Raw genomic sequence first — 24,369 nt, forward strand, 5'->3', positions numbered from 1 at the left:
ATATCCCGTTTCCATGGCCGTTGGTCCGATCGGACTTTTAAAAGTCCCATCGGACCTCCTCGCGAGTAGGTCCGCGAAAACGCTGAAAAAATTGCTGAGTCATTCCTTATTGCGTCCTATCGGACTGAAATAGCGGAAAAGTCCGATCGTACCAGCGGCCATGGAAACGGGATATATGTTAGTTAGTGGAACTGAAATACTTTTCGACTCCTTTATTACTATTTTGTTCAATATATTGTTGTTGTGTTTTAACGTATTTACATCCGCTTCGTTTCGAGTCTGTGTCACGTGTGTTTTTGTGCCACATTATTACCGCATGTTTATGAGTTTGGCCCGTTGCTGTGCAAGTAAACAAAATTCCCACTGTCTGCTGTTTACACTCGTGCACATTAATGCGTAACGAAAATGACGTCACAATGGAGTTATTGATTGAGATTTGTATTACTTGTTTTTCTACACAAAACGATGGCTGGAAATCTAGAAATGTAACTTTTCTATATATTGCCTTATATATGTTAAATAAAGGCTAAAATTTGGAGCAGCACCCCCAGAAATTTTAGGCACGAGCCGCCACTGCTTAATTACTTTCAAGGTATGCGAAAAAACCTGAAGTAGGTAATCACTGTATCGTTTAGCACTAAAGAAAAGTCATTGTTTTCTAATTGATGTGAAACAACAGATAGTGACGCAATAAAGCTTGCTTGTGTAGCGATGCCTGTCTCGATGACGACTTGTGAATGGCGGCTACAATGTAAACTATGATGTTCATTGGAAATTATTTGGAGAGTCTGATCTTTGCATCTCAATAACAGCTGACTGATTAACAGCCACACATATGTCTCTTCTTTCTTTGTATTCTTGAATAACATTAAAGGCGAACGTCCAAATCAGCTACACTTCCACATGGGATAAAAATAGAAGCCAAAAATAGAAGCTTTCCCGGTGGAAATAGAAGCCACCAATAGCCTCAAATAGAACGACGAAAAGAAGGCCGAAAATAGCCCGCCGCAAACATCAAAGTCCACGCTTATATAACAATGCGAAACATAAGCCGGTGTACGAATTCTTTTTCTCATATTACTTATATTATTTATTTTAAGGTAGCCATGTAATTTATAGTGCCATAGCGCCTTTTGGTGAACACCATATGCTTTTTCACAGGGTGGAAACGACGCGTTCTAATACGAATCACAACTGCGGAAACATTGCAAATACCGACGGAAATATGTGTCATAAGGGAATAAACACTATGTTTACTGTTAGATCTTTCTGGAACCCGAAAAATGGCTGAAAATAACTTATGACTACCATAGAAACGGAAATATAAACATTAGTCTATGCAGAAATGAGGGTAAACATTTCCATTTCGTGGTGTGAAACGTTATTGCGAAATAACATGCAATCGTTTTCATAAACATTGCACAATAATGTTGTAACCGTTACACTTGCAACACAAAGTTTCAAACTAACGGGTCAAGGAGCGTGACGTGATTAAGTTTTTTAACAAAAGCTGAAACAACAGGACGTTGATGTGCTTTCCTTTCAAGCAACTTTACGCTCCCTGAATCTCTTGACTATAAATTTACTCTTTCTACCAAGGTAACCCACTGCGCCTGTTGTTTCTCTGTAATAAACTTTCCTCAACAAGTCTGTGGAAATGAAACACGGATTGTACATTCTTTATTCAAGCCATTGATCCAATTCCGTGCGGCTTAAAATGAAAAGCGCCACAAATGTATCTCAGCAATAATACAGTAAAACACCTCACATCCAGTGAAATAATTCTGGTTCAACATTTGGAAGTGGTCATGGATTTTTACTCAGTATTAATTGTGGATAAAAATTGTAGACTAAAAATGCAGTGTAACAAAAAAACAATACAATTTGCATTAAAATAAGCACAAAAAGCACCACAAATTAACAAATAGATTGGGACATATACAGCAATCTCAATATTTCACAACAATTGGAATAGACAGGTTTGCTTATTATATTGAACCTTTGGTCATATCTTGGTTAATGTGCTGGATGTGGAATACAGAAAGCAGATTGCATGCAATCTATAGCTGTGTAAAGGTTAAAGTTTCAAATAGTACACATATCCTTCCCTTACATGTAACTTTTCCAGATTTTAAGGGTAACATCTCCTTGCCTTGTCCTGTAATAAAACACAAATTTAATGAAATAATTAAACACCATACAAATCTAGTTTCAAAACTGTAGAGTTAATTAAATGCAATTTTTACAATCTTTACTTGATAACCAAATGGTTAGTTGCTAAAAAGGCTTTTTATGCTACCATCAAATGACTATATGACAGTACTGCTATGTAATGGTCATAATATAAAAATAGCTGAGCTGCAAACTAAACTATCTGCAACATTTTTTAACAAACATTTTGTTAACAATTGGAGATATCTGCTAAGTAAATCTAACTGTGAAAGTAGAGCTTATTTTAGTAGCAATGGTGCAATATTAATTTGAACAAACACAGTTGATTTATGTTAAACAATGTAAGCTATTTTGTACTAATTGTATATATATCTACCTGGTCTACTCTTCAGTCTATAGCCTTTGTGTCATTTGCTTCTTTCAAACACAAAAAGCATGCTTTGAATTGTTTTTAGTCAGGAAATCCAACACTGCAATTGTTGTCAAATGACACCTTCATGGCAAACCATAAGACGAGTTTGTATGGTACATATGAGGATTCACCCATAGCTTTAGCTGCAATTGCACAATATAATAATAAATTTCAATTTACTATTAACTAAAAAAAATATACAGTATATATTCAAAATCGCAAACAATTTTGAACCCATTTTAGTGTTTTTACCAGTCATTAATATTACAAGTGCTGGAGGCAACCAAATAAAATCAGTCAATAAAACTAGGCATGCTACCTTAGTCTTTCAGGTAATAGTTTTTAAGGTGTGTAAAACACTTGTATACCAAGTATCAAAGTCAAGAATGCTATATTAATCTGCCTTAAGTTCTTTAGATCAACTCTTTACTCACACAATCATCTGTGGTTCACCAAATCTGTCTCTCTGTCACTTGTCCTGTAGTGTATGGGTTTTAACATTCCAATTTTCACCACCAACCCAAACATTTCCAGATTTGACCTGCCTTTAATCAAAAATATACCATCTGTATAGCCGCATTGTTTACAATCGATGGAAGTGTTGCCCATATGAGTTTAAACTTCCAACACCTTGATGTTTTTGTCCCAATCAAATACACACCAGGACCCTGCAGGGGCACAGATGCTTGTCACTGTTAAGACTAACAAACCCGTAAAACTATGCTGCTTCAGTTAAAATCTACTTCCTGTGTGTGAACCCAGTTAATGTCCTCAGGTCAGACAAATATGTGATATGTCTTTCTATATTAAAATGTTTTTCTATTTTGTACAAAATACTTAAATAAGTTAAACTTACCACCAATTTTTAGGAAAAAAACTCTATAAATTGAAGCCAGTGTTCTAACTTCCAACTTCCTACCGCACTGTAAGGCAGGGCTGCCACTTTTGTTTGAACGAAATAATTTAAATTGACCTCAAAAAGTATCTAGAATCATCTAGATTGAAAAATTAAACATCAAATAATATATCTAAACATAAAATAATCCCATTAAATGTAATATATGAGCCAAAAACCAACACATATAAAGGTTTTTATTATGAATTGATCTATATTTGATAAAGAAGCTTACTTCTTCCTTTTCATCACTATATTTTTTTTTCTGTTACTGTTCTAACATTATAACGTCGAGGCTTTGTGGTTATCTGGGTGGAACGTTTGTAGGCTTTACTGTTCCTATGGTCTTTAGAAACGTTAAAAAAACATCTAGATCCCAAATTTTACATCTAGGCTTAACCAAAACCATCTAGATCTAGCTATAAAATATCTAGAGTGGCAGCCCTGCTGTAAGGTTCAGTTCAGCTGATTTAATTTGTCAACAAACAGCCACAACCGACGAAAACAACACCTAGGGTAACCCCCTAAGCTGTTCGTAATATCAATAGCATACCATGTCGCTTAAAGCGCAAAATCCATAACATGGAATATAATACGACAGCATAAAGCCCCGGGATTATCCAGAATTCGACAGTTTAAAGCGCCTAAAAGTAGACGGATCGGGTGGTTTGAGTGAGGTAAACATCCCGAGAGACACAAAGAAGCTTCATACAAGCGAGTTTCCATTTAGGACGGACAAGGAAAAGAATGCGTTCCAAAAACTCAACAACATCGTAAGTTTTTTGTGGTGATTAGGTTTGCCAACGTAGCATGTAAATTATTGAATAAAACTGGTTCAGGTATTATAATGGCACAATAAGCTGCAGATCTAAAAATTAAATCTGAAACCGTTTATTGTTTATTTGCTTGGTGACATGGTGCAGTCTTGTAGTATACACTCTACATTTTGTTTTCTGTGGCATTTTTATAAGAAGAAAGTGTTTTTCGCATCAGGACATTGCACTTTACGAACATTTTAATCAAACTTTATGGAAACGAATCGATGCCTACGGACGCAAAAAGTTTGCTGAAGACTTGCAGCACATTCGTGGAATTTTCGGAGTGGAACGTGAAACAAGCGGTGACGAAAATAATCAGCACCAAACGCAGCAGCCGGGAAATTCTGTTTTGAGTAAATGGAGAGCGATAAAACTTTACATGGAACAAAATTCCGGCGGGTGCTTTATTCCTTGACCAAGTCTCACTGTTGCGGAGTGAAAAGCATATTGCACCCTGCACACCTTTTCATGTTCAGGAAAATAGAAATTATTCCATGCAAAACATGTGCATATGGCATATGCCGTGCTAAAGATGACGAGATAAATAAAGTTTCGCTGTTTAAAGATTTTAAGTTTTGCAATTTTGCTTTTGCGTGTGTATTTAGGAGCCCAGTTTAGGCTGTTTAGTGAACTGTAAACACCCTTTAAGCTTTTAAGGCAACAACATCCCTTGCACGTACGACCGGCACTGGAAAAGGAAACGATATCGTATCTCTAACATGTTTCACAGTATATCAGTGCAGAAACTTTAAAAAATACTTTAAGCTAATTGAATGCAACACGCACACCCAAACAACGGTCATGGGTTGTTAAGTTTCAGGTACTTCCTTCATGAATGAAACATTGTAACCGACAGAGAATCATGCCCAGTCTTCGTTTGAGACAATATTAAAATATTTGTTATGTTGTTGCAACAGGATTTTCTTTTGGTATTATTTTTTTTCGTGTCTGGAACGAGGTCTAAATTACTTTATAGCACGAACAAGCGTTGGACTTTTGTTTTGGTGATTAAAGTGAGATATTGTGTCGACCTCCCTGTTGTGTTTTCTCGTACGCATCGAAGCGTGTCAGTTGCTTTCTTCTATTACCGGCGTTGTCTGTTGATAAACGCCCGTTTCTAACATGACTCTAATATGGCGCCGCTGCTCAATAAGGCCACCGCCACAATATATTAGTTAAGATTCCAAATAGTTGTTGCACGTGTGTAAAGCTGTGCTCGTACAGAAACTGTCCTGAACCACGTGCTCCAAACACATACGGTTCTAGTTACAAACTGAAGCTTTTAGTTCACTTTCTAGTTGGGCATACTATAACAGTAAAATCGTCTCGGCGTCACAAATGACACCAAACAACAACAGTGTGAGATTGACTGCTTTTTTACTACCCGCAGTGGTGTTTCACAGAACAACGTATCTGCTTGAAAGAAAATGTGTTGGATGTTGGAAAAACGTGTTCAGACAACTTGTCTAGTCTTTGTGGTTTCCAGAAGACATGATGTACGCACTGGGAGGCATTGAGTTCGCTTTGGCCTTGGCGAAAGTCAACGAAATGTTTTTGATTACCTCCAAAACAGTTTGCCTTGTTGTTGTTTTGTTCATGAAAATCCGGTTATGCCCAGGTAAAAGTTTCTGTTGTAGATTTTATATCCCATTTTAAACAGACGCCTCTCATTTTGTCAAATAAAGATGGTGCTGGTTAAATAACCCAATAAAATGTCAATAAATCCCTTGTTTAAAAGTATTGTTAACGTTTACGTTTCGAGAAACGCATTCGTTCCTTTGGCCAAGTATCTTCTCGAAATACTCGAAGCTAGCGTGGCCGAACAAATGAAGTCGAGCATTCCTCCGAATAACAAAGGACAACTTGGTTGTAAATGAGGAACGCCCGACCAAAGCAGTGTTCATTGTATTTACAGCTTGTATTGACGTACTTTACCTGGGAACTACCAGGTTCGTGTTAGTTAGGCAGTTTATATTGATAAAGCGCCTAGTGCAATAAGGCAAAGCAGTGCTTTAATGCGACACGCATTGTGTACATGCATTACTGCGTCAAATAGCCTAAAATAACCGTAACGAAACATAATGGAAACACGATTTTAAGACATGTTGGGCGAAAGTTTTGTTTCACTCCAAAGGTTGTTTTAATTCTTATTATCTGAAACGATACATTTTAGACTTAAACAGTTGTTTGCGAACGAAAAGTGTTTTGATGTACGTAAGGTTAATGCCTTAGTTACACGCTTCTTCAGCCATTTCTATTTGGGCTTTGTGCAGACGAAACGTGAAAAAGGAAGTGTTCCGAGGTGCCTAAGGGTTGTGCCTCAATTACGCGCTTTAGTTGATGAATTTCTACCTAAGCTCTGGGTAGGATTTGCGCAATGAAGTAGTGTACTTTTGCATACCAATAAACAATAAGCATGTTAAAAGTCATGGATAATAGTCGCATATAAAGTATTACACTATATGCACAACATAGCGTCCTCAATTATTACGCGGCAAAACTTTTATTCAGGGTTTAGCTAGAAGCATAATAAGTTATGTCAATTATTTGGTTCTGTAAATCAAGCTGGTGTTAAAGAGGAACCTAAGGTATGTGTGCCTTTCAGGTAGATAATGTTAGATCTTAACGTGTTTCACAAAAATGTACTTTTTGTAACAGCCAAAGTTTTCTGGACAGCTTTGTTGCGCCTAAACTACAACAATGAGATTATCGCCAACAACGTACTATTTTCTAACTGGAGTATTTATCGTAGTTTCTTTATGTTTGGCAATAGCAGCCGCCTCTTCACCACAATGGTTACATGCAAACCCTCGTTCCCTGGGTCTGTTCGTTTTGTGCGAAAATGGTTCATGCATGGCCATACCTAACGGTAAGAATATAACTTGTAAACAGTCGCATTTGGCGAAGCATTTTGCGCAACATGTTATACTAGTTGTAGTATTTATAAGACGGTTTTGTTAAAGTAACCAATACTTTTGCCATCGTATATACACCATCATCATTTCGCCGAAATGGTAAGTGCGAAAATTCTTAATAAGCGTTACGCACCACTGCGTGTAATTTCCAAATTTTTTTTTCATTTTTTTTCAAACCATAAAACGTGGTCAAGGTATTACGTTCAAATCGACATTTTGAGGTCTGGGAGAAAACGTTTTAGCTTGTAAAGTCACATTTCTGGTTTCAAACAGTATTTGCCAACGAAATGACTTTAACCGCGATACTTGTTTACGTAGGTCGCCCATATACAAATGCATACATCGCTAATCCAATGTTACGAAACAAATAAAAAGACATTCCGAGCCTAATATTTTTCTATAAATTGGCACAGATGAAATTTAGAGCAAGAAGTTTCAGTTTAGGTTGGAATTAAAGAACTCTAGACGACTCGACTCTAGGCAATAGAAATGTCCAAAACTCGAAACTTCTTGCTCTAACGAACATCTGTGCCAATTTATAGAAAAATATTAGGCTCGGAATGTCTTTTTATTTGATCGTAACATTGGACTATATACTGTGTATGCATTTCTATATGGGCGACCTACGTAAACGAGTATCGGTTAAAGTCATTTCGTTGGCAAATACTGTTTGAGACCAGAAATGTTACTTTACAAACTGAAACTTCTTGCTCTAACGTACATCTGTGCCAATTTATAGAAAAATATTAGGCTCGGAATGTCTTTATATTTGTTTCGTAACATAGGATTAGAGATGTATGCATTTGTATATGGGCGACCTACGTAAACAAGTATCGGTTAAAGTCATTTCGTTGGCAAATACTGTTTGAGAACAGAAATGTGAATTTACAAGCTGAAACTTCTTGCTCTAACATACATCTGTGGCAATTTATAGAAAAATATTAGGCTCGGAATGTCTTTTTATTTGTTTCGTAACATAGGATTAGCGATGTATGCATTTGTATATGGGCGACCTACGTAAACAAGTATCGGTTAAAGTCATTTCGTTGGCAAATACTGTTTGAGACCATAAATGTGACTATATAAGCTGAAACTTCTTGCTCTAACGTACATCTGTGCCAATTTATAGAAAAATATTAGGCTCGTAATGTCTTTTTATTTGTTTCGTAACATTGGACTATATACTGTGTGTGCATTTGTATATGGGCGACATACGTAAACAAGTATCGGTTAAAGTCATTTCGTTGGCAAATACTGTTTGAGAACAGAAATGTGACTTTACAAGCTGAAACTTCTTGCTCTAACGTACATCTGTGCCAATTTATAGAAAAATATTAGGCTCGGAATGTCTTTTTGTTTGTTTCGCAACATTGGATTAGCGATGTATGCATTTGTATATGCGCGACTACGTAAACAAGTACCGGTTAAAGTCATTTCGTTGGCAAATACTGTTTGAATCCAGAAATGCGACTTTACAAGCTAAAACGTTTTTTCCCAGACCTCAAAATGCCGATTTGAACGTACCTTGACCACGTTTTATGGTTTTTAAAAAAAATGAAAAAAAAAATTGGAAACTACACGCAGTGGTGCGTAACGCTTATTAACAATTTTCGCACTTTCCATTTCGGCGAAATGATGATGGTGTATATACGTGTTACAGGAAATACTGAAACCGCTTGCAAACAGAAATAATATGTTTGTTTTTGTATGCTTAAGTTCGAAGTGTTGTTTTTGTTACTCAGATCTTCAAAACCATTCAAGAAGAGCTGTAGCTGCCATGATGCTTCTTGGAATTTTAACACAGTTTGTTTCTTTGTTTCTGTTCATTTTGTATTTTTGCAAAAGAAAGGAAAACTGTAAACTATCTATGTGGTTTACAACTATTGCAACAAGTAGGTACTTTTCCAACTTTAATTTCTGTAAAATCGATTATTTTAGATAATTTTCAATCCATCCTATATGTAGGTTTCCTATATTTAATCGGTGTTGCTGTTTTGGCAAGTGAAGGTGGATTAGGAGGTTTACCAGGAAACTGGGTTGCTGGTTCGGGATACGGTTACAGCATTGGGGCTTGCGTAGTCAGTTTTTTAAATTGTTACACCGGGTGGAGAGCCGAGTTAGGTATATAGCTGTTAATACAAATAAAATAAAATCCAGTTAACTGAAATGTAAAACAGATACACTAAACAAGGATGAAACGCCCTGGAGAAGAATTAAAAGCTGTTGCTTTAGCGTGGTAAGTGCAAAGTTTTTGGTTTGTTGCATCATTCATACATCGGTACACTTGCTTTAAGCTTTGTCGTTCCAATAAAATAACCATACTAAGGCTTACGGTACTTTAAAATGTTGATTATGGAAAAGTAATATGGACTACCAGTTGAGAACAGCCTCTTGTGGCATTCTTTTTTCAGTGCATTTGTTGTGGAATCGAGCCGATTGACGATCGAACAGCAGGGATACCTGGAAGTCAGGTGAAGATAGGTTTACTGCAAATGGATATAACCAAGCTGCGGTGCGATGCCATTGTGAGATCAAAAAGGGTAGAAGCGAACAATGGAGTCAACGTACCGCAAATTATCCCTGGTATGCAACTAGTTAAATTAATTTTATATATTCTCGGGACAAAATGCTTTTGCTTTTTCTTTAATACATTTCGTTATCAAATTTTAATACATTCCGTACCACCAATTTTTGTTTGCCCAACTAAATGCAACAGTAACGTAAGTTATATCGTCATTTAATATTGACAGCTGTCATTTACGTAAACATTCCAGATTCACAATGAATTGGACACAAAAATGTTCAATAACGTTTGTAAATTTCATCTTTATGTTAATTGCATAGGCACGCCAGGTCTTTTATTTCCCCCACAAAATCCCGCAATGTTGAATCCAGGTGACATTGTAAGAAAAGCAGAAGTAAACAAGCCATACACATATGATGTGACTGTGCTTGGTCCAAGGCAAGTGTTCATTTTCGTGTCGCACAAACTTTCTTTGTAAACACTAGTTAAATTATATCCTGATCACGTATAAGAACTATGCAATACGAGTTTGTGTGACGTTACTTTCGAGTTTATCTTATTTAACATTTCGGTTTAGGGGTACGGGAACTATTTGATTAACTATTGTCCTTACTTTAAGCGTTGCCTCAAACATGTACTGTGAAATGTATGTGATGCTTAAAATAACACAAAAACACGTTCTGCTTTTATAGGTGGCAGCATAACGACCCCACGACGTGCTTGTTCCAACTTCGTCGTTGCGTCACAAACGTGCTATCCGATGCTGTGTCAGTAGGGGTTAAATCACTTGCTATGACAGTCATTGGCTGTGGTCCATTTCACGGTGGGCAACCCGAAATTTGCGTTCCAATTGTCGTGGAGACTATTGTGGATTTTGTCAACGCTAACCCCAATTCCTCACTGCGACAGGTAAAAATCAAATGCGAAACACTGCACATTTAGCTACTCTTGAACATAGTAGCTAAATCATACTCAATTAACGGATCGTTTCTGCAATGTGGCAATAGGCAGGCCTAACTAGGATGGTTTAATTTTGGAATACATAAGTTCAGAGCACACGGTGTTTGGAATAGAAGGTTCAGAAAGCAATACATGTTTCTCAAAGTGAACATTTTCATTTTTAGGTCAATCTTGTTGAACATCAAAACGATGTGGTTATAAACGAAATAGAAAAGACGATCTCGGCTGTTCGAGATGGACAGCCAATCAATACGCAGGTATCGTCATTGTTTGACACCCTATGTAAATGACACACAGAAATACATTATTATAGCGCCAACATTTATTGGTTTTCGGCGCTCGTGCATATTGGCTATTTTTGGTCAAAAGTTTCAATTTTGCTTCGAGAATTTGATACATTGTGTCAATATTTATTTTAGCAACTTCCAGGAATTGTTCAAAACCGTGCAGCACACAATGCAGGTAAAACGATATTGAAAGTTTTACACAGCAAAATAATTATTTTCTTAAAAATATTATTGATGCTAGTCGGACTTTATGAAAAAGATTATAAAAATTAACCCACGAATAACCAGAATGTAGAATTAATACTATACCATAGCAATGCAGAATTATTAACATTGGGGAAGTGAACACAATATAATCTCAAACAATGCATTGGTCTGTTAATCCAATTCATAAGTTCTTATTTAAATTTTAAACACACCATGATTGTTGTTTTGATTATTTATAATCATCCCCGAAACTAAAATCGCCATTATGTGTTTCGCTGTGAAAATTTGAAACATGTTTTCCAGAATTTCCAAATACCTGGGTGGATATGGGCAATTACATTTGGAAGAATGTCCTTGTCCCTAACAATCTTGTAGAATATGACGATGTTTACATGAAATTTATAGTAACCCTTCAAGAAGAAGTGGTGCAGGTAAACTAAACTATATGTTGGGTTGAGTTGCGATAATTTCATCGGAAATACTTGGGAAGCATTGTTTCTATTACTGTTGTTTCCTATAAGCGATATTTCTTGTTATATTTTAGATTGAAAGGGTGCAAAATCCCACGCTGTACAGGCAATTCAAGGCACAAAAAGAGACAGTCACGACCCAACTTCGCATGTCTGGTTTAGCGCACATTCTAGTCACTCAGGACCTTTTCCATGGAACTCTAAGAGGTGTTGCAGAAAAAATATGTAAGGATGGTTTCGACAAAGGATATGCTGGGAGGAATGGTAATGTTTTGTTCTAGTACCCATTATTAAGTAATAGTTTTTTTATTCATAATTTAATTACCAGTTTTGTTTAAATTATGCCTTTAGAATGACTTTTAATAAACGAGAAATAATGTTGCTTAATTTATAATGTTTGTTACGATTCATATTTTAACTTTTTTGGTTGTAGATGTCGAATAATATACATATTTAGTAAAACACAAGTGGGTCTGGGTTTAAAAATAACTGTGATTTGACTATCTGTCCCAAAACTAGCTCCTGTCACATTTTGCAAATGGTATTCTTTGTAAAATCTCTGGTTTAATATTTTATCAACCTAATAGTGATGTTGCTGAAAACATAGCAAATAAAGAAACTGCATTTTTCTTTAAAGATACTCGTTTTGGAAAAGGAGTGTACTTTGCTACAACAGCATCTTACTCAAGTGCCTTTGCAACACGAGATCAAAACGGACTCAGTCACATTATTTTGGCTGAAGTTATCACTGGACATTATTGCTTAGGAAATCCCGATCTGAGAGTCGCACCGGTTAAGCAGGATGGAACGCCCTATAACAGTGTCGTTGATGATATGCAAGACCCCGAACTATATGTAGTATTTAAAGACGCCAGTGTTTATCCAAAGTACATTATTACTTATCGATGATGGCATTTTTATACAATTGTGATTATTATTTATATTGATGTTGCAGCAAAGTAAAATGTACTAACATTAAGCAAGGCTGTTGGAAGATTACGATTTTACGCATTTACTGTACCTTAAATGTTTTTTTCTTTATTGCAATGCTTATTGTCTACAAGCGTTATTGTGACATTGGCCTAAAACAGCAATTCCCAACATGCTGGTTCCAACCCCAACTGGGGTCGCCTGACAATTTACCTGGGGTCACCTATAGTCAGTGGTTTCCAACTCGTTTTAGCCATAGACCACTATAGCCCAATAAAATGAACTCATGGACCACTTTATTTTTGAGAAACAAAAACAGTAAACAAACACAAGCATTTTGGTCTGAAGTGTATGTAAGAAATAAAATACTGAAGAACAGTGCTCAACATTGTATTACGTAAAAATCAGCACTAGCTAACTTCTTTCGTATTCTCGCGGTAATATCACTATTCTCTAATTAATTATAGCCGATTAAACTAAAATTTGTTGCGTAAAATTTATGTTGCCTGTCCATGATGCAGCACAAGACAAGTATCAGGAAAGAAAGTATAGTGAGGAGTAAATTTTCGAAAATTTTGAAGTCAAATTTAATATAGCCTACTAATATTCTCCTTGGGGTCACCGCAACTTGGAAAATGTTATCAAGGGGTCTAGGCACCACTGTGACGAAACGTTACAGAAAGTGAATGTGAATGCGACACGATACGTTGGGCGAAAGTTTGGTTTCACCCAAACGTTATATTGATTTCTTCTCTGAAACGATACATTGAAAGTGCACTGGTTGAATGTGAAAGTAACTTTCTTTTGACTTGCGTAAACCCATTGATGCTCAAATTATACGGTTCAGTTAATGCATTTCTACTTGAGGGAAGGCTGAGCATGAAAGAAATGGGTGTTTTGACCCGGGTAAAGACTACGCTTTTATTACAAGCGTTAGTTGATGTCTATCTACTTGAGCTTTAGGTAGGCTAAGCCCAATAAAGAAGATTCTCTTTGATTGACCAAAGGTATGTGTGACTTTCAAGTATATTATCACATCTTCATACAAGCAAATAGAATATTTTTTGTAACAGCCGAAGTTTACTAAACATTGTTGGTGGTGCCTAAACTACAACAATGAAATTGTCTCCAACAACGCACTACGCTATTACTGGAGTATGTATCGTAGTCTCTTTATGTCTGGCAATAGCAGGGGTCTCTTCACCACAATGGGTAAATGCAAACCCTCGTGTCCTTGGACTGTTCGTTTTGTGTGAATATAATTCATGTATGGCCATTCCTAATGGTAAGCATATAACTTGTAAATAATCGTTTCTAGCAAATAGTTAATTGTTAAAGTTACAAGAAAGTCATATGCGTCACCAGGCAATTTTGTCAAAGTAGCCAGTAATTATTGCGTTTGAAAAAAATTGCTGTCAAACCATAAAGTTATGTTTGCTTTTCAATGCTACAGTTTGAACCGTTGTTTCTGTTACTTAGATCTTCAAAATCATGCAAGAAGAGCTGTAGCTGCCATGATGCTTCTTGGTATTTTAACACAGTTTGTTTCTTTGTTTCTGTACATTTTGTATTTTTGTCAAAGAAAAGAAAACTGCAAACTATCTTTGTGGTTTACAACTATAGCATCAAGTAAGTGCTTAGCAAGGCTCTATTTTCTGTGAAATCTGTTTTATAGCTAATTTCTCATCCATCCTATATGTAGGTTTTTTATATTTAATCGGTGTTGCTGTTTTTCCAAGTGAAGTTGGAGTAGAAGGTTTGAAAAAATTCATAGGAAGCTTGGCGCTCGAAACAGGTTACATATATAGTATTGGGGCTTGCGTCTTTAGTTTTTTTAACTGCTACACCGGGTGGAAAGCCGAGTTAGGTATTCTGATGTTAATTTATGTAAAACACAAAAAAAGAAGCAAACTAGCATTAAATTGTAAAACAGATTCATTAAATAACGACAAAACACCCTGGGAAAGAATTGGAAGCTGCTGCTTAAACATGGTGAGTTCAATGCAATTTGAATTTTTTTCGCATTCACGACCTACTTTTTTCAATGGTGTGGTTATGAAACTAAACAATGGCTCTAAGAAACCTTTTATCACAGTTGTTTTCTTTTGAAAAACCCAAACCGATTGAGATCAGATTCTTGTGACCCTTTGATTTTTAGTGCATATGTTGTGACAACAATCGAACAGCAGGGATACCTGGAAGTCAGGTGAAAATTTGTTTTCTGCAAACGGATATAGCCAAACTTCGGTGCGATGCCATTGTGAGATCGAAAAGAGTAGAAACAAATGTTGGAGTCAACGTTCCTCAAATAATCCCTGGTATGCCAATAGCTAATTCAATTAGGTATTTTCTCGGGACGAAAAGTTTTTTGTTTTCTTCCGTGTTCACATTTCGTGTTTAATTTAATTGACTCGATCCCACATCGATTACACAACTTTTGCTCTCGTTTACGTATAAATAAATATGTATTGCATGTAAAATCAGAATTACAATGACATTATCGCAAAGAGTTCAATAACGTTTGTGCGTTTCACCTTTATCTTGATTTTGTAGGCAACCCAGGTCTCTTGAATCTACCAACTAATACTGAAATGTTGAATCCACGTGACAGTTTTAATAAAAAGGAAGAAAACCAACCATACAAGTATAATGTAAAAGTGATTGCGCCACGGCAAGTATTTCCCAAGAGTTGAAATTTGATTTTGCATCAATTTGATTTTTACCACTGGTCGAAATATATCGTGAGTGCGCCAGAACTATGCAACAGGGTTTCGCGTATCGTCACGATTATGTTGCACGAGTTTATCAAGTCCTAGGTTCCATTGGTATCGTGTTAAAAGAAATGTTTGCTTTACTATAGTTTCTTTAAATACTTTAATTCAAGCGTTGCTTCCCTTTCTTGAATCATGGAATATTCATCAACGGGGCAAGACAATGAGCATCAAAACAAACGTGATGCGTTTAATTCTTTTTTCCTTTGTTTATCGTGTACTGTACCACGCGAATTGACTGTCATTTACCCTGATGAAGGCGACCTGTATATCAGTGGTCTTCAACCTTTTTTAAAGGCGACCCCAATTCAAAAGAAAATTAAATCAGCATTTACATGCGACCCTATTTTTTCCGATATAGTGAAAAAATATTTTTTCAATACCGAAACAGAAATTTTCTTATGCCCGCCTAATTTTCAAGTAAAGTTTAAATATTAGCATTCAGTGCGCAGTATTACGCTCAAATAATAGAACCCATAAGTTTTATTTAATTTGGCCAACCTAATTCGCGTTAAAGCTCACCAGTTGGCAGAAATCAGTAAATTTATGAACCCTCCCATTCATGGGGCTTCATCACGTAACAATGGGTTGGACAACTTGTGTTTTATATGGATTATTGCATCACAATGATTAGATTGTGACATGAGGTATCAAGCTGTACTGCAAAACATTAGCAAAGGTTGCGAACTAGAAAAAAGTCCATTATTTTTTGGTAATAATTTTAACGCCAATAAATTAAATTTGTAGCGACCCCAGAAAATTTTAGGCGACCCCACTTGGTGTCCGACCCATAGGTTGTAAACCACTGCTGTATATGACGTCGAAACGTCGGAAGCAATAGCTTAAATGTTGCTTCACACGTTTACTATGACTACCATGCCATAAGACCATGCTTTAAATATCTCCCAAAAATCATGTTCTGTTTTTACAGGTGGCAACACGACGACCCAGCTACGTGCTTGTTTCAACTTCGTCGTTGCGTCACAAACGTGCTATCGGGTGCTGTGTCAGTAGGGGTTAAAACACTTGCTATGACAATCATTGGCTGTGGTCCCTACCACGGTGGACAACCCGAAATTTGCGTTCCAATTGTTGTGAGAACGATTATAGATTTTGTCAACGCCAACCCCAATTCCTCCCTGCGACAGGTAATAATCAAATCCAAACCACAATTATTTCAGTTACTCTTGAACGTAGTAGATATAATCATATATGATTGGTATACCACTTCAAATTAAGGAATAACTGACGTAGGATAAGATTTTTTGTCCAGTTAAGTTTGTAGCACAGGGTGTATTAAATAGAAGATTCTCAAAGCAATCGACCTTTTCAAAAACAAAAAAAACAAAACTTTTTTAGATCACTCTTGTGGAAAATCAAAACGACGCCGTGATAAAGGAACTAAAAACCACGATCTTGGCCGTTAAAAACGGACAAATCAATACACAGGTAAATACATTGTGTGCACCCTATACAAATGTCATGTAGAGACTCTTCACCTAACAATATATCTGTTTGTTAAATGTTTTCATTTTGCATCTAGAATTTTACAAGTTGAATCAATTTCATTTCAGCCACTTACAGCAATGGTTCGAATTCGAGCCGTACACAATGCAGGTAAATGGTATTAAGTGTTTATCGGGCACAAAAATTGAGATTTGAAATATATATGTGTGTTTGAAATAATAGGTTTTGTTTGCTGTTTTTTGTAAAGGATGTAAAATAATTTAGTCTGGTGAAATTTAATCCTCGGTTGTTGTTGCAGTAACTAATGGTGTTTATCTGTGTATCCACTTGCCCTTGAAGCGTCTTATTTCTAACGACAGTTGATCTTGACAATCATATTAATAAGTGCTGGTTTAGAAAAGATAGAAACCCTGGTTATTTTATTCTATTCCAAAAAATACTAAAATCGCTATAATGTGTGACGCGGGTACAGTTTTGAAAATATTTTTTTAGAATTTCCGAACAGCTGGGTGGATATGGGCGATTGCATTAGGAAGAATGTCCTTGTCCCTAACAATACAAAGGAATATCGTGACGTTTACAAGAAGTTTATAGTAACCCTTCAAGTGAGGGTGGTACAGGTAAAATAATTCATTTTGTTATTTGCTGGATAAAAGCTATTTGCATTGCAAATAACAAAAGTATTATAATCTTAATAAGCGGTTTACTGTTGTGTAATAGAACACAAACAGCGAAATAGATTTTTTAGATTGAAAGAGTGCAAAATCCCACCCTATACAAGCAATTCAAGGCACAGAAGGAAGCAGTCACGACTCAACTTCGGCTTTGTGGGTTATCACAAATTCAAGTCACTCAGGAACTTTTTCATGGAACACAAAAAGATTTTGCTGAAAAAATATCTAAGGATGGTTTCGACAAAGGATATGCTGGAAAGAATGGTAACAATTGGTTGTTCTAAACCCATTCTTAACTAGTTTTTTGTTAAGATTAGCTTTCCTGCCTGTTTAACCATATTTTCATCGTTTGCTTGTAGACGAATAAACAGATGTGTTAACACAAGTTGGCCAAGGTTTAAAATAACTGCCATTCGATTTTTGTTCAAAAATCAGCTGCAGTCACATTTTGTAAATGGCAGTTTTTGTTAAATTCTTTGTTTAACAATTGCCAACTGCTAATTTAACCGAAAAAAAGCTGTCACTGAAAGCATTCATGTATACAAACGAAGAATTTGTTCTTGAAGGTACTCGTTTTGGAAAAGCTACAACAGCATCTTACTCAAGTGCCTTTACAGAACCAGATCAGAACCAACAGAGACACATTATTTTGGCTAAAGTTATTACTGGACACTATTGCTTGGGGAATCCCGATCTGAGTGTCGCACCCGTTAAGCAGGACGGAACACACTATAACAGTGTCGTTAATGATATGCAAAACCCCAAAGTATATGTAGTATTTAAAGACGCCAGCGTTTATCCAAAGTACATCATTACGTATGATTGATGGTATTTACACAGAAGGTTTAACTTCTGTATCATGACTGTTCGGACAATACGCATTTACTTCTGTATCATGACTGTTCGGACAATACGCATTTACCGTATTGAATCAAATATTTTTGGCATCACCTGTGGTTATTTTAAACCTTGGTTAATTCTTCACTCTTCCAAAGGTTCTTTAATTTCTTCTATAAAAAGGCCGGACTAGCCGGAATATGTCTCGCTTTAACATCTACCTGATTAACGACCCTAACATTACAACAGCTAATCACTTTTGTTGCATGCTTTCATTTATATGATTATCCACGTGTGCCATGAAATTAGATACAAATTTTGCAGATTGCAACCTCAACCAAAAATAGCTTGTTTCGTCACTTTATTTTCTTGAAACTGTTTTGTCATCCCTATAAAGTTTCTAGTAAAGACACAACATTGTACATTGCAGTTCGTGAACTTATCAGTTATAGTTGTTTATACATTTGGATGGTAACTCTGCAAGGAATATCGAAACGACTTATAGGTGTTCTAAACGAAAATAATTGTTGAGGTTTTGTTGCAGTTGCAAACTTACATTCTGTAAAACAAATTTGTCAAAGATGAATTTTATTGCGACACAATTTCAACGAAAATGCCACAATAAACTGTTTTATTACAGCTAAAGCAAATATTCAGTACATCAACGGAAGAAAGGGGTTCTCTTTCAATTTAATGCACCTTTATTGAGCATTTAATACAAGTTTGAGATTTTCCTTTTTCCTGAAGTCGGTGCAATGTTAAGATGAAAAATCTGATGAATTTTCACTCAGTGAAGAAGACGCATTTTCGTATGAATTCCAAGAAGATTCTGATGATTTAAACACTGATGTGGAAATTTGCGATGATGATTTTGACAACAAAGGGTTCTCATTGGAAGGTTCTGACTTTGTTAATTTAATGATACCAACAGTCCCTAAGATATTTGTCAAGGTAATTATTAAAATCATAAAAGCATTTAGAAAAATCGTTCCGATGGAAACAACAAAGTTTTTGATAAGAATTGCAATAGTAACAAAAATAATTTTCAGAACATTTCCAAACGTGTGAAAAATATTGCCTACTATGATACCGGCAATTAAAAGAATATTCTTGAATATAACTTTAATAGTATTTAAAACATTTCTAAACACATTGTGCACAATAGTAAAGAGTTTTACAAAAATAGTTTTTACAACAGTAAGAAGAGCTTTAATAATAATGTAAAAAATTACGAAAGTATTCACTAACAGAATAAATGCAATATTAAAAAGGTTTTGAATGACGACAAACAGAGTGTTGAATATATTTTTTACAATGACTCCGATCGTGTGAAGAAAATTTTTGATGCTTGTTGTGAGGATGCCGAACAAATTGCTTATGACGATTTTGATTGTATTGGAAAATGTTTTGATGATCATTCCGTCGGTGACCCTTTTAACGAGCTTTTTGTCTGTTAAAACAAGACGGATGAAATTGGATAAAAATTAGGCTAATAAACAAAAATATTTCTTTTGAATCTTTAAGTCTTTAAAATTTTAATTATCATATTGGTAATTATTAATAGTCATGAAGTTGGTTTCATTGGTACTGAGGAGACAATAGAACTACATCTAATTGCCTAGAAAAGCTTTTTGTTTAACTTAAATTTATTGACGGCATTATTGTAAAAGACATATAATACAATCACATTCATTTTCAACTTTTTTGCATCATTAGAAATGTTTCGTATTCTAAAATATTCCAATAACCTTACCCACATGCTTATCCAAATGCAGCAGCAAAGACATCAAGTCTTAAGTTGGTGTTAATGCAAGAATAATCCATATTAGAGCACTTCTAGAAGCTATACTTTAAAATTAAGTTACTTCAAGACTTTTACAAAGCATAAAAAATAAAAAATAATATCATTGTTACGTAATAGTTGTAGGTTCTACGACACAATATACAAGTGAAACAATACTTGGTTTGCAACAATCATTGACATGTTTTATATCAATATGTGGAAAATTACATCACAATTGATATCTTATGACGTCACGAATATGACGAAACACATGCGACATCATACTTCAAACAAACATATGTCAATTGTAATGTTCAAATAAAGCTAAGGATCAATAAACGGTCAAAATAGCTGTATGTTAACCAGTTCCAGTAAGCTGGCATGAACGCATTAGCAGAACAGATTAGGCCGAAAATGTTCTAGAAACATGACACACATCTGAGTAAAGAATCCAAGATTATCTGGCAATTTCGCCAGATTTTTCTCTTGATCTCAATTCAGATCGATAGCACTCATGCAGATTATGAGACAAAAATAACAAAACTTTTGATTTGGATTAGCAGTCCATCGCCTTAACCACTCGCCCACCACATCCTGACAAACAACAATATCCCAACGGAAGAAATGGGTTTGAAGAACGAAACAGTTAACTTTAAAAAAATGATGTCATTCAGTAGAAATTTGACACACATTTCATTAGAGAATCCAAGACAAACCAGCAATGTCGCCAGATATTTTCTTATGATTACAGATCAGGTCGACAGCACTTATGCAGAAAATATAACGAAAATAACAAAATTTACTGGGTGCGGGGTTCGAAAAAAAGAAATTTGACAAACATCTCAGTACGAAAGGTAAGATAAATGATCAATTTCGTCAGAATTTAGTCTCGACCACACATCAAATCGACAACACTTACGCAGAATATGTGACGAAAATAACAGAACTTCACTCGGATCGGGGTTCGACCCCACGCGGACAACTGTAATTTGGAACTTAAGTCCAACGCCTAAGCCACTCTGCCAACCCAGAAACGACCGACGGAAATTTGAAGACCCAATGATCATACAAAATCCAATCATAAACTCTCAAAATTTGACAAAGACAATTGGAGGGAGATTAATCACCCAAAAAAGTATAAACGTTGAAACGACGGAAATGGGATTCGAACCAACGCGTGTAGAGAACAATGGATTATTAGACCATCGCCTTAACCACTCGGCCACCTTGTCCGGACGAAGGCCAATTTTCCAATTAAAGCATTGTGTTTGATGTACGAAATACTCCACTTGAAAATAGATGTTGTCATGCAGCAGAAATTTGACAAACATCTCAGTACAAAATGTAAGATAAATTTACAATTTCGTCAAATGTCCATTGGAACTTAAGCCAAACGCCTCAACCACTCCATCACCTCGTCCAGACGAAGTCCAATTTTCCAATACATGCAATGTGTTTGATGAACGAAATACTCCACTTACAAATAAATCTTGTCATTCAGCAGAAGTTTGACAAACATCTCAGTACAAAATGAAATACAAATGTACAATTTTGTCAGTCTTATCCACTCGAGCAAACATCAGATCGATAGCAGTCGTGCAGAATATGCAACGAAAATAATAACAATTGTGGGATTCTAACCCACGCGTGCAGAGCACAATGGATTAGCAGTCCATCGCCTTAACCACTCGGCCATCTCGTCCAGACAAAGGCCAATTTTCCAATTAAAGTAATGTGTTTGATGTACGAAAAACTCCACTTGAAAATTAATGTTGTCATTCAGCAGACAGTACAAAATGTAAGATAAATGTACAATTTCGTCAGTTTTCCACTCGAACACAAATCAGATCGATAGCACTCATGCAGAACATGCAACAAAAATAACAACATTTTACTGGGTGGGGGGTTCGAACCCACGCGGACAACTTTCCATTGAAATTAAGTCCAACGTCTTAACCACTCGGCCAACCCAGTGACTATCAAGGGCAATTTGATGGCCCAATGATAATACGAAATCCAATCACGAATTCTTAAAACTTGACATAGGGCCAGATTAAACAACCAAAAAGAGTACCAAAGATGATACGACGAGGATGGGATTCGAACCCACGCGTGCAGAGCACAATGGATTAGCAGTCCATCGCCTTAACCACTCGGCCACCTCGTCCTTAATTGTGGATAAAAATTGTAGACTAAAAATGCAGTGTAACAAAAAAAAACAATACAATTTGCATTAAAATAAGCACAAAAAGCACCACAAATTAACAAATAGATTGGGACATATACAGCAATCTCAATATTTCACAACAATTGGAATAGACAGGTTTGCTTATTATATTGAACCTTTGGTCATATCTTGGTTAATGTGCTGGATGTGGAATACAGAAAGCAGATTGCATGCAATCTATAGCTGTGTAAAGGTTAAAGTTTCAAATAGTACACATATCCTTCCCTTACATCTAACTTTTCCAGATTTTAAGGGTAACATCTCCTTGCCTTGTCCTGTAATAAAACACAAATTTAATGAAATAATTAAACACCATACAAATCTAGTTTCAAAACTGTAGAGTTAATTAAATGCAATTTTTACAATCTTTACTTGATAACCAAATGGTTAGTTGCTAAAAAGGCTTTTTATGCTACCATCAAATGACTATATGACAGTACTGCTATGTAATGGTCATAATATAAAAATAGCTGAGCTGCAAACTAAACTATCTGCAACATTTTTTAACAAACATTTTGTTAACAATTGGAGATATCTGCTAAGTAAATCTAACTGTGAAAGTAGAGCTTATTTTAGTAGCAATGGTGCAATATTAATTTGAACAAACACAGTTGATTTATGTTAAACAATGTAAGCTATTTTGTACTAATTGTATATATATCTACCTGGTCTACTCTTCAGTCTATAGCCTTTGTGTCATTTGCTTCTTTCAAACACAAAAAGCATGCTTTGAATTGTTTTTAGTCAGGAAATCCAACACTGCAATTGTTGTCAAATGACACCTTCATGGCAAACCATAAGACGAGTTTGTATGGTACATATGAGGATTCACCCATAGCTTTAGCTGCAATTGCACAATATAATAATAAATTTCAATTTACTATTAACTAAAAAAAATATACAGTATATATTCAAAATCGCAAACAATTTTGAACCCATTTTAGTGTTTTTACCAGTCATTAATATTACAAGTGCTGGAGGCAACCAAATAAAATCAGTCAATAAAACTAGGCATGCTACCTTAGTCTTTCAGGTAATAGTTTTTAAGGTGTGTAAAACACTTGTATACCAAGTATCAAAGTCAAGAATGCTATATTAATCTGCCTTAAGTTCTTTAGATCAACTCTTTACTCACACAATCATCTGTGGTTCACCAAATCTGTCTCTCTGTCACTTGTCCTGTAGTGTATGGGTTTTAACATTCCAATTTTCACCACCAACCCAAACATTTCCAGATTTGACCTGCCTTTAATCAAAAATATACCATCTGTATAGCTGCATTGTTTACAATCGATGGAAGTGTTGCCCATATGAGTTTAAACTTCCAACACCTTGATGTTTTTGTCCAAATCAAATACACACCAGGACCCTGCAGGGGCACAGATGCTTGTCACTGTTAAGACTGACAAACCCGTAAAACTATGCTGCTTCAGTTAAAATCTACTTCCTGTGTGTGAACCCAGTTAATGTCCTCAGGTCAGACAAATATGTGATATGTCTTTCTATATTAAAATGGTTTTCTATTATTTACAAAATACTTAAATAAGTTAAACTTACCACCAATTTTAGGAAAAAACTCCATAAATTGAAGCCAGTGTTCTAACTTCCAACTTCCTACCGCACTGTAAGGCAGGGCTGCCACTTTTGTTTGAACGAAATAATTTAAATTGACCTCAAAAAGTATCTAGAATCATCTAGATTGAAAAATTAAACATCAAATAATATATCTAAACATAAAATAATCCCATTAAATGTAATATATGAGCCAAAAACCAACACATATAAAGGTTTTTATTATGAATTGATCTATATTTGATAAAGAAGCTTACTTCTTCCTTTTCATCAGTATTTTTTTTTTTCTGTTACTGTTCTAACATTATAACGTCGAGGCTTTGTGGTTATCTGGGTGGAACGTTTGTAGGCTTTACTGTTCCTATGGTCTTTAGAAACGTTAAAAAAACATCTAGATCCCAAATTTTACATCTAGGCTTAACCAAAACCATCTAGATCTAGCTATAAA

The 24,369-nt window shown here is 35.6% G+C and overlaps 3 protein-coding genes, 2 long non-coding RNA genes and 1 other non-coding gene across 8 annotated transcripts; 3 read left to right on the top strand and 3 right to left on the bottom strand.

Annotated features, from left to right (window-relative positions):
- Positions 1-1,665: 1,665 nt before the first annotated feature.
- LOC145224393 (uncharacterized) lies at positions 1,666-3,575 on the bottom strand. 2 transcript variants are annotated; one of them, XR_013859635.1, is made up of 4 exons: positions 3,441-3,575; positions 3,019-3,129; positions 2,549-2,727; positions 1,666-2,158 (listed from the first exon to the last, which is right to left on the bottom strand). It is a non-coding gene; the product is annotated as an uncharacterized LOC145224393 (long non-coding RNA). The 2 variants fall into 2 exon arrangements; XR_013859634.1 differs by lacking the exon at positions 3,441-3,575 and having other exon boundaries at positions 3,019-3,341.
- A 3,324-nt stretch (positions 3,576-6,899) lies between these two features.
- LOC145222718 (uncharacterized) lies at positions 6,900-10,214 on the top strand. Its single transcript, XM_080088898.1, has 6 exons — positions 6,900-7,166; positions 8,955-9,104; positions 9,178-9,333; positions 9,390-9,448; positions 9,624-9,795; positions 10,057-10,214. Exons 1-6 carry the CDS (start codon positions 6,998-7,000, stop codon positions 10,212-10,214), a joined length of 864 nt encoding a protein of 287 aa, XP_079945024.1. The 5' UTR covers positions 6,900-6,997.
- A 218-nt stretch (positions 10,215-10,432) lies between these two features.
- Positions 10,433-12,931, top strand: LOC145224389 (protein mono-ADP-ribosyltransferase TIPARP-like). Its single transcript, XM_080090884.1, has 6 exons — positions 10,433-10,645; positions 10,861-10,953; positions 11,116-11,158; positions 11,494-11,621; positions 11,735-11,924; positions 12,298-12,931. Exons 1-6 carry the CDS (start codon positions 10,529-10,531, stop codon positions 12,567-12,569), a joined length of 843 nt encoding a protein of 280 aa, XP_079947010.1. The 5' UTR covers positions 10,433-10,528; the 3' UTR covers positions 12,570-12,931.
- A 3,072-nt stretch (positions 12,932-16,003) lies between these two features.
- LOC145222719 (protein mono-ADP-ribosyltransferase PARP15-like) lies at positions 16,004-18,328 on the top strand. Its single transcript, XM_080088899.1, has 7 exons — positions 16,004-16,008; positions 16,293-16,509; positions 16,721-16,810; positions 16,936-16,978; positions 17,321-17,448; positions 17,577-17,766; positions 18,069-18,328. Exons 1-7 carry the CDS (start codon positions 16,004-16,006, stop codon positions 18,326-18,328), a joined length of 933 nt encoding a protein of 310 aa, XP_079945025.1.
- A 588-nt stretch (positions 18,329-18,916) lies between these two features.
- LOC145224392 (uncharacterized) lies at positions 18,917-24,183 on the bottom strand. Of its 2 annotated transcripts, XR_013859632.1 has the most exons (5): positions 23,907-24,183; positions 23,485-23,595; positions 23,015-23,193; positions 20,093-22,624; positions 18,917-19,789 (listed from the first exon to the last, which is right to left on the bottom strand). It is a non-coding gene; the product is annotated as an uncharacterized LOC145224392 (long non-coding RNA). The 2 variants fall into 2 exon arrangements; XR_013859633.1 differs by lacking the exon at positions 23,485-23,595.
- On the bottom strand, positions 22,208-22,289 carry Trnas-gcu (transfer RNA serine (anticodon GCU)). Its single transcript has one exon. It is a non-coding gene; the product is annotated as a tRNA-Ser (tRNA).
- Positions 24,184-24,369: the final 186 nt, after the last annotated feature.

Source organism: Phallusia mammillata, chromosome 4, assembly GCF_965637545.1.
Source record: "Phallusia mammillata chromosome 4, kaPhaMamm4.hap1.1, whole genome shotgun sequence".
Classification (NCBI taxonomy): Eukaryota; Metazoa; Chordata; class Ascidiacea; order Phlebobranchia; family Ascidiidae; genus Phallusia; species Phallusia mammillata.